The following is a 17758-nucleotide window of genomic DNA, read 5'->3' on the forward strand; positions in this document are numbered from 1 at the left end:
AACATCTAGATTAACTACTTTACTACAGTTTTTCTTAGCAGAAAACGGTTTATTTGCAGTATCTAGTAATAACAAGGCTAAAGATAGTGAAACACAAATCCCAGTCATGCAGCCAGGTAGATGAGAGGAGATCAGAGAACATCGAAAAACAACAAGAAAGCTCTGTTGGTGGCTCCGTCTTCCTTTCCCTCTTCCCCTGGGAGCGTCTAATCACACGATGCTCCTGAAGCTGTCACTGCTGGTCAGGCCATCTAAATGTTGTCAAGCAGAGAAGAAGACAGACCCGTCACTTCGTAGTAGGAGGAGGCGCAGATGGAAAGATAACCAAGTTGCCTGATATAGAGGATGATGTTTTGGGGCCGAGATTAATTAAAAACCCTGGCTTTGATTGAAACATTCAGCAGCGGAAATGTTCTTTGTGTTTGTTTATGCGGAGGTTCAAGAGAAACAACACATAAATTCAGTTGATGGTGTATTAGTTGGTTTATATAGTCGAAATAACCGCTAGAGTTAATATTGAGTAAAGCAAACACAAAGCAAATAGAAAGTGGCCTCAAAACCAAGATTTAATTGGAAAGCTTATTTCTTGAGTATGTAGACCTACACATCAAATACATGTGAAAAAAACTAAATGTGTTATCCACCAAGAATGATGCCGAGGCCTAAGTAAAAAATGTGTCACCTTATGTTTCTCAATTGCATGTTGCATGGAAAAGAGAAATCCACTCTGTGTAAGTAGTCTGTATCTGTGTCTGTAAACAGGAGTTTTCACATGCCAGTTGTTACACCTTTGGGAGATCCTGCTATGTCAGTTAAAATGTCCACTATAGGCTTAAAAACAACAAAATGCATTGGCAGCTTCTTTTGTTATGGTTTTTGGTCCTGCATGCTCTGAAGCTGTTTTCCTGAAGGTAAGTGGTCAGTTGGAGTGATCGACCTGATCAAGAGTTAAATGCTAAAAATGACTTTTCCAACATGCCTTTTATATCCATCTGTGAGGCAGAGTGCAAAACAGAAAACCAGAATATAGTATATGCAGTGTTTGGAGGGGATTTTGTCACACATTATTATACAGTTTCTGACATGTAAATAGTGTTCAAGTCAACATCCAAGTTGAAATGACAACTTGGTGACTCTTCTGGCAATATATCCAACTTGGAGCTTAATAATGCAGAAATGCCTGAAAATATAAAATAAATAAATATGGTCACCTCAGGCAAGCAAAGTCTGTTGTTCAAGGTAGTTTAACCTAAATTGAATGGATATGGTGTTATATTGTCCCTTGACCAACTCTGCAATCATACAACGGTCTTGATGCATCTGATGACTTGAACGCTAGAATAGTAAACATGGTAAACTTCCTCTATCATCCTTCCCATATGACATCAGTGCAGCACCTGCTAGCTAGCTGGTGCATTGTCAAAGTTTTGGCTGCTTTAGATAAACAACATGCTTCCACACAATCAATCAAAAACTGCTGCTCATCACTGCAGAGAGGGACAATGTGTATGGAGCCAGAACCGTGACTTTAATTTTTTGCTTTGAAAATAAAATTTGGCATTGAAAACAAAACCTGAACTGAAAAAAGAAACACTGGCATTGAAACACTTGTATTGACAAAAAGTTGTATTGACACTGAAAAACATTGCACTGAAAAATAAAAGTCATTTAAAAAATCAAGCTTTTAATAAAATATGAATATAAGAGGGTGCTCTGTCAAACACTGTCAGCATACAAAGAGTGACATCGAGAGAAAATGTGAAGATTGTCATTGAAAAACACATCAGAATTTTAAAAAATATCAAAATGAAATAAGATGATAGGATTGCAAGTGCATGGTCACAAAAATGAACAAGAATAATACATTCATATTTTATTAAAAGCTTGATTTTTTAATGAATGTGTTTAACTTTTCAGTGCCATTACAACTTTTTCAAAACAATTGTTTCAATGCCAATGTTTTATTTTTCAGTTCAGGTTTTGTTTTCAATGCCAAATTTGATTTTCAAAGCCAAAACTTAAAGTCACTGTTCTGGCTCCATATAATGCAAGACAAGACAAAGAGCCTGTTAACTGAGGATTTCTTTGAAACAACATCTGACAGTTTGTGTTATGTAGAAGCATGCCCCGAGCACTAATAATGATGGACACACAAAAACCAGACATGTCAGTGTTTGTCCTTACTTCTGCTCCCGCACCCATATGTGCCCACTGGTTACAAAAAAAACACACAAACACAGTGGTAGAAAAAATAGATAAGTATAGACATGAACTTCAAATGGGTTTCCTAGTCTTGTACACCCACACTCGCACCATTATGCAGAGCACAAGCACATATATGCAGAGTGTATACATGTGCCATGTGTCAAAACATGAACCGTATACACACACATACACCAAATATAGCATCTTTAGCCCTGACACTTTTACTGTTGGAAACAAGAGCACTGAGAGCCATTTCATTTACATGCAAATTGACACCCACCAGTCCACTACACACACACACTCACACACTCTCCTGCCTGGCATGCGTGCATGTGTGTGTGTGTGTTTGTATGTGTGTGTTCATGCATGTGTGTGAGTAGTGTAGCTGCTCTTCTGGCACTCAGTGAAGGTGCTATTCTGTCCCGCTGCTTTTCCTGCTCACTGAAACTGGATACAAAGAGATAGAAAGACAGCGAGAGAGATAAAGGTTTTGATTTCAGTTTTTTATTATTTGGTTTAGCAGCTTTTCAGATGGCAAAACAGGCATGTAGAGGAGTCCATCAAAGAGACCCCATGCAGCCGTGTGTGAGTGGCATTTCATTTTGGCACTAAATGATGATGGGCTGAGGAATAGAAGTGTCCTCTGATCAGATGTATCCTCTTGTCACAAGGAGATAAAGGATCACTTGAGGTGATTGGCCATTTTACAATAATGAGCCTCAAGAGACTGACCATCACAGCAGGAGAGGGAGAAATGCAACTAAAATAATTGATATATTAACATTAAAATTTAAAAGTAACACTCCTGAATTGTCAGAATTGGCCCTCTACTCACCAGGGTCAACTATGAAAGGTCAGTCCTGCTGTAGATGCAGGAAGGCCGAGCAGAAAGTACATCATTTAAAAGCAGATATCTGTCACTCTCTGCTGGTTAACATGGTACACTGCACAAACCCCCTCACTCAGATCATTTCCTGCTTTCTCTTCCTTTCCCTCCAAATTTGCAAATTGTCTATTTAAAAGTGTACACATGTTTTGCACCTATTTAATTCTGAAAAGAATTATAGTTTTGGTTCATCGCTTTATTTTTACAGATGGATGTTTTCTTTACAATTTTCTGAAAAACTTGTGTTGAGCTTATTAGCAGTTGTTGACTTCACTGAGGAATTTCATTCAGATAACTGCTTCATTTAAACCCAATTTAATATTTCAATATCATTCATTCTATCATTGAAAACTTAACTCCCTCTCTAGTTTGAACTGTATGTTTGGCAAATTTCACAATTTTGCACAATTTTGCATGTTCATCTGGCTGTCTCTGCTCTAGCTAAAGATATATTACACTTGCTATTAATTAACTGTAAGTGTACACTGTTTTCCCTCATATATATATACCAAATTACATAGTTTGTTCCAGGAAACTTTGTAGAAAATGACTAGCAAGTTTTAAACCTTTAAAATGAAGTGTAAATGTACTTTCATGTGTAATTCGGGTTTAATTCATAGTTTTGTTGTCTAGTTTATTCTCTCATTTGAAATATCCTCTAATGTAATATTATTCATTTATGGCCATTATACAGACTGCATCATTACAATAAGCTCAAGGACACAAGCATAGAAATAGTTTTAATGTTTAAAAGGTGATGTATGTAGAACAGCAGATGTTTGCTAGATGTAGCCACTAATTAAAAAGACTGTTGTATTCTCTAAGTATCTGTGGTTAAAAGCCTTTCAAGCAGAATTATCTGCTTACAAGTTGATCTTAATTCATCTTCAGCTGTTTTGTCCAATAAATAAATAAACAAACAGATAAAAACCAATTACACAAAAACCAATTGTACATACAACGCAATCCATCCTTCCCAAAAATAAAACCAATTAACCAATCAGTCACTGTAGGCTGATTTCATTTGCTATTAAGACTCATTTAGCGAAGGCTGCAGTATAGAGTGGCAGATAATCAGCACCACATTTGATTATCCGTTGAGAGAATTATGCACTCCTCAGTGTGAGAAACTGGCCGGGTTACAGAGATTATTTCTGTTATTATGGGGCTGAATGCCTCGGCCAATGGCCTCAATCCGATTTAGTGCTATCAGAGAGAGCGCCAGTGTTGTAAAGCAAACTCACACTGTCGCATTAGTCCAGTGTGTGTCTTATAGCAGTGGTTCTCAAACTTTTTTACATCAAGAACCCCTAAACTGACACAAATTAGACCACAGACCCCCATTTGATAAGATTCTGCCCCAGGGTCCCCCATCTTTTGCTTTTAGATGTTTTATTAGAGAAAGTGTATGAAACCCATGACCAAAACAGTCATACATTCTGTCATTGTGTTACTTGATGGATGGAATTATAGTGAAAATAAATTATTCTCCCTTTTGCTAGAGACCACCTGGAGCCCCCTCACAGACCCCTCGGAGTCCCCGGACCCCACTTTGAGAACCACTGTCTTATAGCCCGTGTGTGTATGTGTATTCACAATTTCAGGGTTAATTTCTCTGCAAGTTTGATTATTTTAATTAACAACAGAACACAGTGTTACTAAGTGTTGATTTTATATAGTTGTTTAGAAGTGTTGATTGGTGTGTTGCCAGTTAATTCATACAGATAAGACACCAGTTTTGACAGATGCAAAATAAAACCAATCTGTGAAATTTAAATGATGGTACTAGAATTTTACACAGTAAACAATGGCAACATGTTGATATTTACATTCATAATTAGTATAACATGATTTTGTTGTCTGCCAGTGCTCCTTATCAAATACAAATAGTTTTAGGAAATTGTACAGTATCAACCGAAATGGATCACGGAGTCTAAACATTTTTTTACAAATATTCGGCCCAGATCTGTCCAAGTTATTGTATGTTGTTCTGTGTTGGTTTGATCAACATGATTGTGCGGACATTTTGAGCAGAAGTCTACTGAAAAACAGATTTCAGTCTCAAGAGATCGTCCTTAAAATGTGATTTTAATTAAATGGATTTGCAATATTGTGATACTGAGTTGATAGTTTTGCTCTGCATTTAGTTGAAAGAAGTTGGAACATGTTGAAAAAAAGCATAACAAATAAACCTTCATAAATAATCATCAAAAGCTTTATTACAGTGTAGCTTGATGATTGCAAATATATTAATACAAAATAAACAATCATTTCAATTTTCCAGTCTGTGTGATTTTACCTCCTGTATGTCATTGTAAATAATTTATTAAATATGATCAAGTATCTATAATTACTGGTGTGCAGTGTTTGCCAGAATGCTACAAGATTGGAAATATAGCAAAATCATTTTAATTTGACTTCTCAAGGCAACTTGTAACAATATCTTAACTCGTCTTGCAACCAAATGTGTGATAATCATGAATACATCTAGCAAAACTGGATCAGCTCTCTCAAGCTACATCCTTTCTCACAGCAAATATCAGATATTTTTCTAGCAGCTCGTCTGATGCGATTGGACAGGGGGTACCAATGAGGAGCCAAGGCGAAGACATCCTTTTCCCCATCAGACTGTGAAAGCATGTGGACCGTCTCCGAAGCCTGCAGCTCCTCTGTGGTGGCATCCTGGTCCCCTGCACAGAGGAGAAGGAAAGAAAAGATAGAGATCTATAGTTTTATGCTCAGAACTTGATGTTTTTATTACATTTTGGAGCAAACTGTATGACACAAGGTTATGCAGTTGCAAACTGACATGAATGCCACTAAAACACTGAGAAATTTATCTAGCTGTTTATTAATTGAATTATTTAATAAGTTGATAAAATAGCTATGAATCCATGAGAATATTCATCTTGCTGGATCAGAGGTAAGATATTCATAAAGCTTGATTAGAAAAATTATGTCTCTACAGCAGGAGAGATAAAGTTATACAGACTCAAACCTGTTTTAAATGTTTAAAATGTTAAATATGCCTGGTGACCATCCACAATACTGGTATTAAAGCAAACAGTGGCTCTCAACCAAAGGCATCTGATGTTAAAATTGTAACATAAAGTACTTACAGTGAGAAGTGAATTGACGCTGCCCCACTTCTACGTCTGGGATGCTTCTCCTAAGCCGAGAGTTACCACAGGATGAGACGGCGAGACGTATCAGCTCTCTCCCACACATCTTAATCCTCTCCTGCGTTTGAACCACACACACTGCTGCTACAAACACCACCATCAGAGACAGCAAACACTTAGCAGCAGACATTGTAGGATGTCGTCCCGGATGGATGGATGGATGGATGGATTAGAGAGGTTGGGCGTGTGGAGAGTAATAAGGATGTGTGATGACTTATGAGGTGATCTTGAGGGGGTTTATATAGTGAATATGTGCTACCTGTACTGACGGCTTAAAAAAAAAAAAAAACACTGAGGCCACAGATTCTTCCAAAGATGTATTCAGCCTTGGTGAAGGAAAAGCATGTCCTGATCTCAAGCTCAGTATGAGAGTGATGCCCTCAAGGCTGAAACTCTCATTGAGATAAAAACCTAGACTGACAGTGATCTACGGTTTTAAAGTTTAGTGAATTATTTGCCGTTATTGAGGCTCAGAAGAACATCTGCTCTAGTCATGTTGTGACTCCACAGTAGTCTGCATTTGTACCTTTATTTAGAAAAGAAGGCCCTGTGCCTACTGATCTTTATGTGGTATCAGGATCATTCATTTGTTAATTTTGTTGACGTCCCTGATTTCCCATTCGGCTACAATACAGCTCTCACATATGTTTAGAAATTGTCCAAACGTCATAATTCATGTTATTACAGTGAACTATTGTCCTTATGCATTGCTTTTTTACACCTTATCTTGACACATCTTGAGGGATGGGAGTTAATTGGAACAGAGTGCGACTGGCAAAAAAAGACGTCAAGGATATTGACGCAACTATGCACACACATGGTCACCCCAGGCCTCACTGTATTTGCGTAATCATGCCAGAGATGAGTGTTTCATATTTCCAGCACTGATTAAAAATATGTAAGGTGGCACGTCAACATCTTAAATGTACTTCTGGCTATGCATGGCATTTTAACCTCTAATGACGTTATTCTTCACTGCAGTGATTGATTTACTACACTCAGCTGCTACGTGTTTATCCCCTTTATCCTACTTATTTCTCTTTATTTCTTTTAGAAGGTGTTGGGAAAAAAATAAGTTGATGCTGTTCATTAACAGATATTTTATATAGATGTTGATAGATGAGCGTCTGTGGCTCAATGTGATACTGCACAATTGACTTTAATGTTTACTGAGGACTGTAAAAATTTCGATTTGGCTAATATGTTCTCTCAAATGTTTTGTTCTGCACTTCTTTTTCATAACTACAGATGAAAAATTAGTCCTTTCTGGAGTGAAAGGAAACATCTGTGGTTCCAGGTCTTCAAGATGTTAACTTCAAATGTTAACTCAACATTTAAGATCGATCAGAGTGGTTTTTGAGGTCGATGAAGTATGTGTCAGACCCCTCTGAACACTGAACGGCGCAAAATGAAGTTTTGAAGCCCAAATTCATTTTTTATGGGACGCAAGCTAATTGCTTTTGAAAGCAGTGTGGGATAGCAAGTAACCAGCAATGTGCACAATGTTTGGTAAAGTATTCAGTAGATGTGGCATGAGTGCATGAGAGACGCAAGTGGTCGCAAATACATACAAATACTCTAGGCGGTGCGAATAGAGTCAAAGAGACATTAACTAGAACTAATGTTTTCAGTTGTCCCAGGGCTCTATGAATCTACTTCATAAATGTATAGAGACGAGGAGACTGAAGGAAAATAACAGAAATAACTGGAGTTTCAGGTGAGTACTGAGATCAGTCAGAGCGTGAACTGTCACACACACTGTTAAACAATAAGGCTGGTGACTTATCCTTACGCCACACCACTGCACTGGGTGAGAGTTTGGGCATGTTTGTTTGTTTAGAAACGACTCCAAAGACTAATAATAACAATCATGTTTTCAGTCTCAGGAGAGTAGTTCCTTGTACGGCAGACACACTGCGAATGCGCTAGGAACTGGGTTCTGTTTACAGAGCTTCACTATGTAGATGGTTGTGCTACACAGCCTATCACAACCTCTTTGTACTACATTATACATTTCTCAAAGTACTTCATTACAAAATCAAGAGGTTCTGATATGTAGCACAACAAGCTAGCGAAGGTCTTGGATACACAGAATACCTGTAAGAAGCATGAGTTCATTGTTGGTTTGGCTCTGAACATGAGATTTGTCAACAAATTCCACACACACATGGATGGATGGTGTGTACGTTGCTAATCAGCTACAGCTACCATCTGTACAGTCCGTACATTGGCTGTTTGGGGCTAATAAATGTATACTGCAAAAATGGTTCGGTTGTCAAATTTGAGCAAATAACAGAAGGCAGAAATTTGCTTTGCGTTCTGTCTGAAAACACCTTGCAAAGAACCCTCAGCCTCTTGCTCCTACTGCCTAATTTTAGTGAACAGACCTCTCTTCACAGCAGACATTTTGACTTGTCATAGTAGTAACAGCACAGGTGTTACTAACAACATTAACGATGGCTTTGTTCTGTGGAATTGTGCCAGTCAGTCATGACAGTGAGCCAAGCATGCACAATACCAGGACCCTGAAACTAAAGCAGCTAAATAAAATTTAGCCATCATTAATTGTATTATTTACACCTGTGCTTTTCCTGTTGTGACATGTCAGGATGTTTTTAATGAAAAAGGCCTATACAGTATGCCTTTCCAAGAAGGCATACAGTCGATACAGCCAAATATATTCTCTGTACGTGCTGTAAATTCCCACTGAGTGAAAGAGAAATATCAAAATATCCCTTTTTATATGCAGAAACTTTTTTGGTCAGGTGGTTTAGTGTTATCTGTCCCCATCATTGTATGTGTGTGTCTATCCGTCTACCTGTTTGTCTGTGTCCATCTGTCTTACTGACCTTTCCCTGATGTCCCTCTCAGCTGCATCTATTCCTATCCATTCAGTCCCGGCTCAGTCACATGAGACAGCCAGAACCTCTCAGCACTCTTGAGTTTTAATTGGCGCTGACGACACTATTAAACCATTGGCATCTCTCCCATTACCTTATCCTCTAATACTATTAGACAGGCAGCATCGTCCTTCAGACGAATGAGACAAATGAGGCGTCTGCTAATAGACATGGACATCAGGTTTCGTGTATTTAAAAGGAATATGGATGATAATGATTATGATAATACAGTAGTGCTATGTACATAAAGAGAGTTTTTTATTGAGCAAGAAGTACTCTTTACCTTTTTCCACATTAGAATATGTATAATATATAACAAAAAATGCATTTTACATGTTTTTTTGTGGTATCAGCACATAGCAACACTCATTGTTTACAGCCACTGATTAATAGATTAGCTTTCTCAAGGAATATATGTATATGAATTGAAAATGTAATTAAATAACTAGAAATGCTTGTACAATGAAACAGATATAAAAGAATGACATTCTTTGGTCATATTTAATTGCTCAGCTTGAATGAACTTTTTCATCTGTAAAATTCTGCAAGATTTCTCAAGGACTTCAACCCAGTGACTCCCAACTCAAAACCTCTGAAATCTTTAAGCAACTGTTGTTAACAATGTTAACAAATATTGGACACATCCGTCACATGTAGACAGATCCTTCACATTCATTGATTTGAAATAAACTCTTACAAATGAAATAATGCTTTCCCTGTTATCCTCAGCCACCTACAACAAAGGAAACAAGAGTAACGTGATGCTGGTGATCAATAATCACATTGAAAATGCTCACAATGCTGTCTCTAGATATTTTCTGTATGAGTGAAGTCAAGGTCTAATACTTCATAGGGCTCTGTTTTTGTAAATCAGAGGTGAATCAGTGGGTGTGGTTGGGGCTGGCATTGATCATGACCAATCAAATAACTTATTTTCCTTCCCCTTAAATCCGTCCTGTTTGTTTTAAACCAGTGCACTGGACAGAATATTATTGAGCATATCTGAGAGAAATTCTTGCCTTGTCAGTTACCATGAGAGAGTAGCCAATACAGCACCTTAAATATGTTAGGAAGGAGATAACACACACTGAAACTCTGTGGTCCTTGGAGAACTGTTGCCCAGCAAACTAATTGGTTTAATGATTTTGGCCAAAGAGCTCAACACAAGCCACCAGCATAGTGGAAGGACAGTTTGACTACAGGAGTGGGTCACGCTTGTCTGTGACATCTACAGGCCAAGAACATGGAGCACAAATCTCTCTTCCTGTTGGGATGATGCCATATACTAGATGACTATTACTATATATACTGTATATATCATTGCACATGTGTAACTAATATGAAAATTAAGTTTTTTCAACTTGACAGATCTATATCAGAAATAAATCACCTATCATCCATGAAAGTAGCTTGTAAGCACTTAAATAGAGCCTGATTGTGCAGACTCTCCACCAAAATAGCACAGTACCTGACTGACATTTGCCCTTGTCTGACCAGGAAGGAAGCATAAGTGCAAATCCCGGTAATCCTTGACAACAAAATTACACTGTGGCTCTTGACCACTACTGGCACACCTCCAGTTCCCCTCTCCTCCCACTTTGGTTCAGTCAAATGCATGCCAGATGACCGTCCAGAAAAAAAAGTGTGCTCTTGACAATAATGCACATGACACAGAATGTGAAGTGCTTTTCACCGGAGATGTTGAAATTTTTCTCAGGGTGTACATACAGTAAATCTGAGAAGTTCTTGTGTCTTATACACTTGTATTTCCTTGGTATAAGAAAGTGCAAGACAGTGACTAAAATCCATCCACAATGTTTGACTGGCTGTTATTTGCCAAATGTTTTACAGAAGATTGAAATTAAAGTTATATTGTCTTTTATGCAGAGTATCAAGAATGTAAAGTAAAATGTAACAGATCATCCAGAATGTCAAATATAGTTCATTAATAGCACTTTCAATGAAAACATCTTCGCAAGCATCACGCTCCCTTTGAAATGATGTGCGTAATATTGCTTCATTCATAATTTTACTATTTGACCTCCTTTTGTCAAACATCTATTTCAGTTAAGTCACAGTTAGTTGAATTTTTTTTTTTTTTGGAAACAAATAACAAGCTGTCCAGTGGCAGCATCTTGTCCATTTAACAGAGGAGTCATCACCCATAGCATGCAAACAGCACCTACTGTAAAGCTCAGGCTTAAAGCTTATCTCAACTTGCTGCTGCTGCCTCCATTTCCCCCCTTGGATTGTTTATCTTACATCACATAGGCTCAGAGCTGGAGGCAGATGGGGTCTTGCACTTTCTGGAAGGGTGATAAGGCCATTTAGGGTAAGCGAGGTTGTGACCGGGCAGCTTCTCTTAATCTTCGTTCACATGAATAGTTTGCCTTCCACTGGGCCGAATGTGGATCTCATCATCGGATTCCTCTGGCTGGGGTTCGAAGCAGTTGTCAAACTTGCGCCTCAGACGTTTCTTGAGCTGGAACGTGCGTTCTGTGTTTGAAAATGTGTATTCTTGTTCTTTCAGTTTGGCATAGTAGTCGGAAAACTTGTTGAACAGGATGGAGATGGGCATTCCATTGAGGATTATGCCAAAGGAGATGCAGCCAAATGCCACGCAGCGGCCAAGATAGGAGATAGGGACGACATCTCCATAGCCCACAGTAGAGATGCTCACCTGTAGAAACAGAAGAGTAAAGTGAGTCTGCTTGCATCCATAATCTAGTTGGGTTTTTTGGAATTAACATGAAGAAATATAGAACATGGTGTGGAAAGTGAAATATTGGGCTTTTTGTCATTCTTCTCCAAATAAGGCAGGTAGATATCATGGCTCATTCTCATGGTGCCTTTCAGGCTTTCTCCAAATTACCCTTGGCAATGGCTTTTCTGAGAATCCCACAATTCAGATGTTTATTGTACTGATCATTTGCTATGCTGCAAGTTGAACATGAACAGGATCAAATAAACTTCCAGGAAGGCGCTGCAACACTCTCCATCTCTCGAATGCAATCACTGTGTCTGGCCACAAACGAAGCACGTTACACAGTATTAGAGGGGATTAGACACGTAAGTTAACAGCTGCCACCGGATAAATAAAATCCAAATGCCCTTAAATGAGAGTGGAAGAAAAACAGAGAACCAGGCGGATGATGTACAAACACACTAAAGCCTATGTTAGTGCATGAAAACAAGGCAAAGATTTTACAAAATGTGTTAATGTCATTATGGTAAACAACACGGCAAACTTCAGACAAACTACATCTTTTATCCTTACCAAAGTTTGCCTTTTAAAATTTAACTATGATGAGAAACAGAATCCAAAATAGTGGTAGTGCTTCCCTAATACCAACTTGATCAAACAGCTAATTAGATAAATATACTTTAAACCCAATTGTTGTATAATTACATTGTCAATTGCAAAACCTCAATCAACTGGAATCCAAATGTTAATTGCATTCTTGTATAATTTGGTAATGAGAAGATGTTTTCAGCTTTTGATTCCAGATTAAAACCTCTACTTTTTACAGGACTCCAATACTGTGTCCTCTCACCAATGCCACTTTTGCCAATAATCAATGCTTATTCACTTTCTTGTTTGATTGATTCTTGCTCATGTTTGTCCACTAAATATGAAGATGCAGCAGGAGGCAGTCAATTTAGCTTAGCTTAAAGACTGGAAACAAGGGGAATCAGATAGCCTTGCTCTGTCCAAAGCACCCCTAAAGCTCACTAAATGTAAAAATAACAAGTTATAGTTTTACAGAGAGTTACGTGTTATAATTACTTCTTGGCTGCGTGGTGAGGGCTAAACACGGTCATGGGGCAATCAAATCCTCAATGCTCTACAAAAGTCTGCATTGGATTTGCCACAAAAGCCACTCACAAGAGGAAATTGATGTTCTTGTGCAGGATGTGGAGAATTACCAAGAGTCAACATACAGCGTGGCACCCCTAAAATAATTAGCTTGGAGGAGGTGATAACACGTTTGGTTACCATGTTGCTCTAGTTAGCAATTAAGTGATTTTACTCAGAGAGCTGAGCAGAAGTTGGTGTTGAACAACAGGACACGTCGATGGCCTTAACAAGCCAGTTCCTCACATTTATTGAGGTGTTGAATATACAGTAATTTTGCGTGTCATAGCCCACACTGACACATCAATGTTGAATGACAGTTGCGGCCACATGTCCATTTTTAGAATGAAAAATGGATCAAATGTTTTCCTGCTATATTCAGATTCAAATCACAGTTGATTTAACCAAACAGTCATTCACAGAAAGGGATTGTACTAAGCTAGCAAAGTCTTTAAATACAATCTCATCATGAGCGCATTGCTTGGTAGGGCCACAAAAATAGCACAGAACATGACTCTGCTGTGTACTCTGAAATTTTGTCTTGGTCTGACTAGGCAGGCAGCACAAATCCTGGCAGGCCTAATCCTTGACACCCAAAATGCACTGCTCTGCTTGATCATACTGACACACCCTCTACTGAGCTTCTCCTCTGTCTCTTCAACACAGTCAAGAGGAACAGCTTAGCAAGATTCATAACTAAGCTAATTGATCCGGAAGAATCTAAGTGGCAGCCATAAGAGGTGGTTGAATCCTCTATACTGAGAATCATTCCTTGCTTTATTAATAATGACGAGCAATTCAGGCATCATACAGGCAAGTGCAAGTTGAGTTGGATTTTTTAGCACTTTGATTGAACTTTCTGAATTAAATGTTATGATCCATTTTTCCTTGATTCATGACATTTTCCGTTAAGGTCAAGGAAAATGGTAAGAAAGGAAAGACCTTTGATCACATTTTAAAATTCATAAAATCTTTATACTGTTTGTTTCCTTTTTTTCTTTATGCTACTTGGATACAACCAAGTTCATTGCAAAGTCACAAACATGCCAGGTTTAATTACAAAATAGTGTTGCAGTTTGGTATTTTTCTATTTGAATTAAAGTTAAAACCACAAGAAAGAAAAGTCCAGGACTAGAGATATGTTTAGATTGCTGAACTGGAAGATGAAGTTTAGCCTACTCACCGCAGCCCACCACCAGGCATCTGGTATGCTGCTGAATGGTGTCCCAGGCTGATCCACCTCCACAGAGTGCATCAGAGCAGAGAATGTGAAGATTCCCATGGCAATGAACAGAAACAGACAACACACCTAAAGGATCACAGAAAAGTTCATGTCAAATGCCAAGCCAATGCATATCTGCAAATCTGGGACCACTCATTAGGCCACATGGCAATTTTAAACTTTACTGTAACTCCCCTGTGATACCTAGCCTACATAATATATCTACATTACCACTTACTGTGCAGTGTTTTCAACATGGATGGCCCCAATATAGAGAAGTTGCCAAAAACTGTTTAGCTAGGAAGTGACAGATACATTTATTTGAGTAATGTTGTGACTTTCATTGTTCACACACAGGTCTCCTGTATACAAGAAACCTGTGTCAGGCCTGTACCCACATGACCATTAGAAATAGATCTCTTTTTTGTCTCATCACAGGTGGCAGCACTGATGGAGAAAAGTGCTACATTGGAAAATGAAGTCACAAAAGATAAGAAAAGGGTATTCTGAATGCTTACACAGGTTATGTAAATCATGGATTTTAAAACCTATTATTCAGCTAAATTAAAATTTATCCCCCTAGCTGAACTCCTTACAAAATAGGGACACCTTGGTTACTGCATAAAATTTTTCATGACCTTTTCAATGGTGAAAGTTTCCATACATTTTTCTGTGTCCAAAGCCAGTGTGAACGTTAAATATGCCATAACTGATTTTTTGGCCACATCAGAGGCAGGGTGAACAAATTGTAAGAACAACAGGCCACCAAATGTCAGTCCAATATTCACTCTCCTTTAAGCTCTGCTTTTGGTCTCTACCAACTCCTACAGAAATGTCTGCCAAATCCTCAATTAAATTCACCAGCTAGTCAGTAGCTTTGTCTGTCATTGTGGTGCTGGGGTAACTAGCATACAGTGGTTATTTAGAGCTTTTTTTTTATAAAAACAGCTGTCTCCTACATCTGCAAATGAAATTAATGAGAGGCTTGAAAACCTGCAGCTTTAATGCAGTGAGCTAAAAGGTGCTAAAACAGGTGATAATTCTCTGTGGGTTTGTCACTACGAGCGACCACTTTCATATGGCTAATATGGGAGTTACCATACGTAACTCGTTTTCCTTGTTTCCTTGTTTTATTTATGCATGTCTCCTCAGTTAAAGATGTTCATAAAATGTATTTTTGTGTTTCTATTTTTTCTTGTTTGATACTCCTCCATACCTGCTCAGAGCACTGGCGGATGGTGAAACCAAATGCCCTCATGCCTGTAGAGTGACGGGCAAGCTTGAGGATACGGAAGATGCGCATCAACTTGACGACCTTGAGCACCTTGCTGACTTTACTGACCCTTGCCATGGCCTTCAAATCTTCCTGTGCACCCAAGTCTTCTGAATCTAAAACAAACACCTCAAAAATGATCTGGATGAAATATGGCATAACAGCCACCACATCAACAAAGTTGAGGGCACTCTTCACAAAATGTTTGATGTCCGATGTGGTGAATAAACGCAAGAAGTATTCTAAGGTGAAGAAAAGGATGGAGGCAACCTCTATCCACTCCATGTAGGTTTTGCCAGCAAGTTTGTATTCCCTGAGTTCTTTCACTGTATTCATTGTCATGGCAACGATGGAGATTAGCACAAAGAGACTGGAAAACACAGCAAAGGCTTTGGCTGACAGAGAAGAGTAAGGATTCTCCATCAGGTCCCAGAGGATCTTCCGAAAGTTTCCAAGACACATGGTCTTGTAGGCCTCGTCATCTTGGTGAGGCTTAATCTCATCAATGAGCTCCTTGTTGACCTTCAGTTGGTCTCTGATGTCGTCCACTTTCTCCTCAAACAGAATGCGGCAACACCTGAGAAGAAGAAGAAACATTATTGCCCATTTTTACAAAAAATTGTTTTAAAAATCCTGCTTGAAATATACAAGCAACAACAGGCCAAGCTACACAGTACAGTAGTGAGCACAGTAGTGAGTATCAAGTATCTAGAGCATACCTTGGAGTGTCCTTCAGTTTCAGCCCCCAAAAAGACATCTCTTCCTCAAAGTTGACAGGGCAGAGGCTATCCATCACCCACAGGACATTGCTGCAGTAAAAATGGAAGATGTAGTGGAAAAACATGGGGTCCCTGTCAAAAAAGAACTCATTGTTCTGAACATTGTAATCGTCACAGAGCGTCAAACGCTTGACCGGATCATCACAGAGAGCAAGGACTCCAATCCTGGTTTTTGGGTGTCGGAGGACCAAATGCTTTGGGATGTGAAACACCTTTCCACCCACGTTGAGGTTGACAATGTTTGATTTCCTTGGGTTTGGTGCTTCTGGGATCGGATCTTTTTTCACATTTTTTACATCATCTGGAGTGTCAAGGTTGTCCATAGATGTCCATGGTTTCACAGAGCAGTCCTGTGAAAAGGGGAATTCACTTTCTTGCTCTTCTATGCTCTGTGACATGCTCATTTCCCGTTTTATAGTGGCAAAAAGACTGGAGCGGCGCTTTTTCAGCACCTTCAGCTTTGGCTTCATATTCTCCATTGTGGCGGCTCCTTAGAAAACAGACCAACAAAAAAGCTCTACACCAAGTTGAGAGAGGAAGTCAGTGAACAATGATAACAATATTCCACAAGATCTCCATTTAAGCAGGATGTTGTCCTCTGAAAAAATCTGCCAACATGTTGAACTAAAGATAAGGAAAAAGCTGCTGTGCGTCTCTTAGCATGCAAGAAGATCAACTGCATGAGTTAGGGATTCAGCCTCCTCACTGATTCTCTAATCCTATTGCTGTTCTTTCTGTTCAAACGCAAGTTAAAAATACTGTTCACAAGGATTAGTGTTGTGATTTAAGGCTTTGAGTTCTGAGAGAGGAGGAAAGGCGGAGTGAGTGGTGTGGTGACAATATTGCATTGCTAACTAGGCTGTGAAGAGCTTTTGCAAAGGAAGTTCATACTAATTCTACACATAGATTTCATTGGGTAGCTCTAGCTATAGTCCATATGGACTTGCTCTGAAGAGTAAAAATAAGCTTGGGTTTGTATCTTAAATCCACAGACTCCAATATTTAGCATGCATTATTTCAGTTTTTCCTCTGAATTTTAAATGAAGTGCTTTTCCTCAAATCAGATCATTGATGTTCTTGGGAGAATAGGCTAATTAATTTGTCCAATTCAAAATAAAGTAAAGTAAAAAAAAATTAAAGTCCAATTGTGATTATATAATACTTAACAAGGGATTGCAAATAATTATGATTTAGTTTACTGAATTGGCTAATGTAAAATCGGTTGCTGTAAACATGTGAGTGAGCCACAAAACAGGTATTTAACACAAACATGTTCAGATTTTATATGGGCCTAGCCTTATGTGTATTTAGCCTGTTGGAGAAATAATGGTTATGGTCTATTTTCTTTGCAGATGGCCACTGAACCTAAGATATTAAAGGTATTTATAGTTTCAATATACAACAGAAAGCAAAGGACCATTATGTATAAAATAAATGTATGTTTATAATGGGGGT

The 17758-nt window shown here is 38.5% G+C and overlaps 2 protein-coding genes across 2 annotated transcripts; both read right to left on the reverse strand.

The window, feature by feature from the left end:
- Positions 1–5288: 5288 nt before the first annotated feature.
- On the reverse strand, positions 5289–6503 carry insl3 (insulin-like 3 (Leydig cell)). The gene is made up of 2 exons (XM_044368677.1): positions 6211–6503; positions 5289–5781 (listed from the first exon to the last, which is right to left on the reverse strand). Exons 1-2 carry the CDS (start codon positions 6401–6403, stop codon positions 5579–5581), a joined length of 396 nt encoding a protein of 131 aa, XP_044224612.1. The 5' UTR covers positions 6404–6503; the 3' UTR covers positions 5289–5578.
- Positions 6504–9364: 2861 nt separating this feature from the next.
- si:rp71-39b20.4 (potassium voltage-gated channel subfamily V member 2) lies at positions 9365–17734 on the reverse strand. Its single transcript, XM_044367813.1, has 4 exons — positions 16244–17734; positions 15468–16101; positions 14213–14338; positions 9365–11853 (listed from the first exon to the last, which is right to left on the reverse strand). Exons 1-4 carry the CDS (start codon positions 16780–16782, stop codon positions 11536–11538), a joined length of 1617 nt encoding a protein of 538 aa, XP_044223748.1. The 5' UTR covers positions 16783–17734; the 3' UTR covers positions 9365–11535.
- Positions 17735–17758: the final 24 nt, after the last annotated feature.

Source organism: Thunnus albacares, chromosome 12 (assembly GCF_914725855.1).
Source record: "Thunnus albacares chromosome 12, fThuAlb1.1, whole genome shotgun sequence".
In the NCBI taxonomy this organism is placed as follows: Eukaryota; Metazoa; Chordata; class Actinopteri; order Scombriformes; family Scombridae; genus Thunnus; species Thunnus albacares.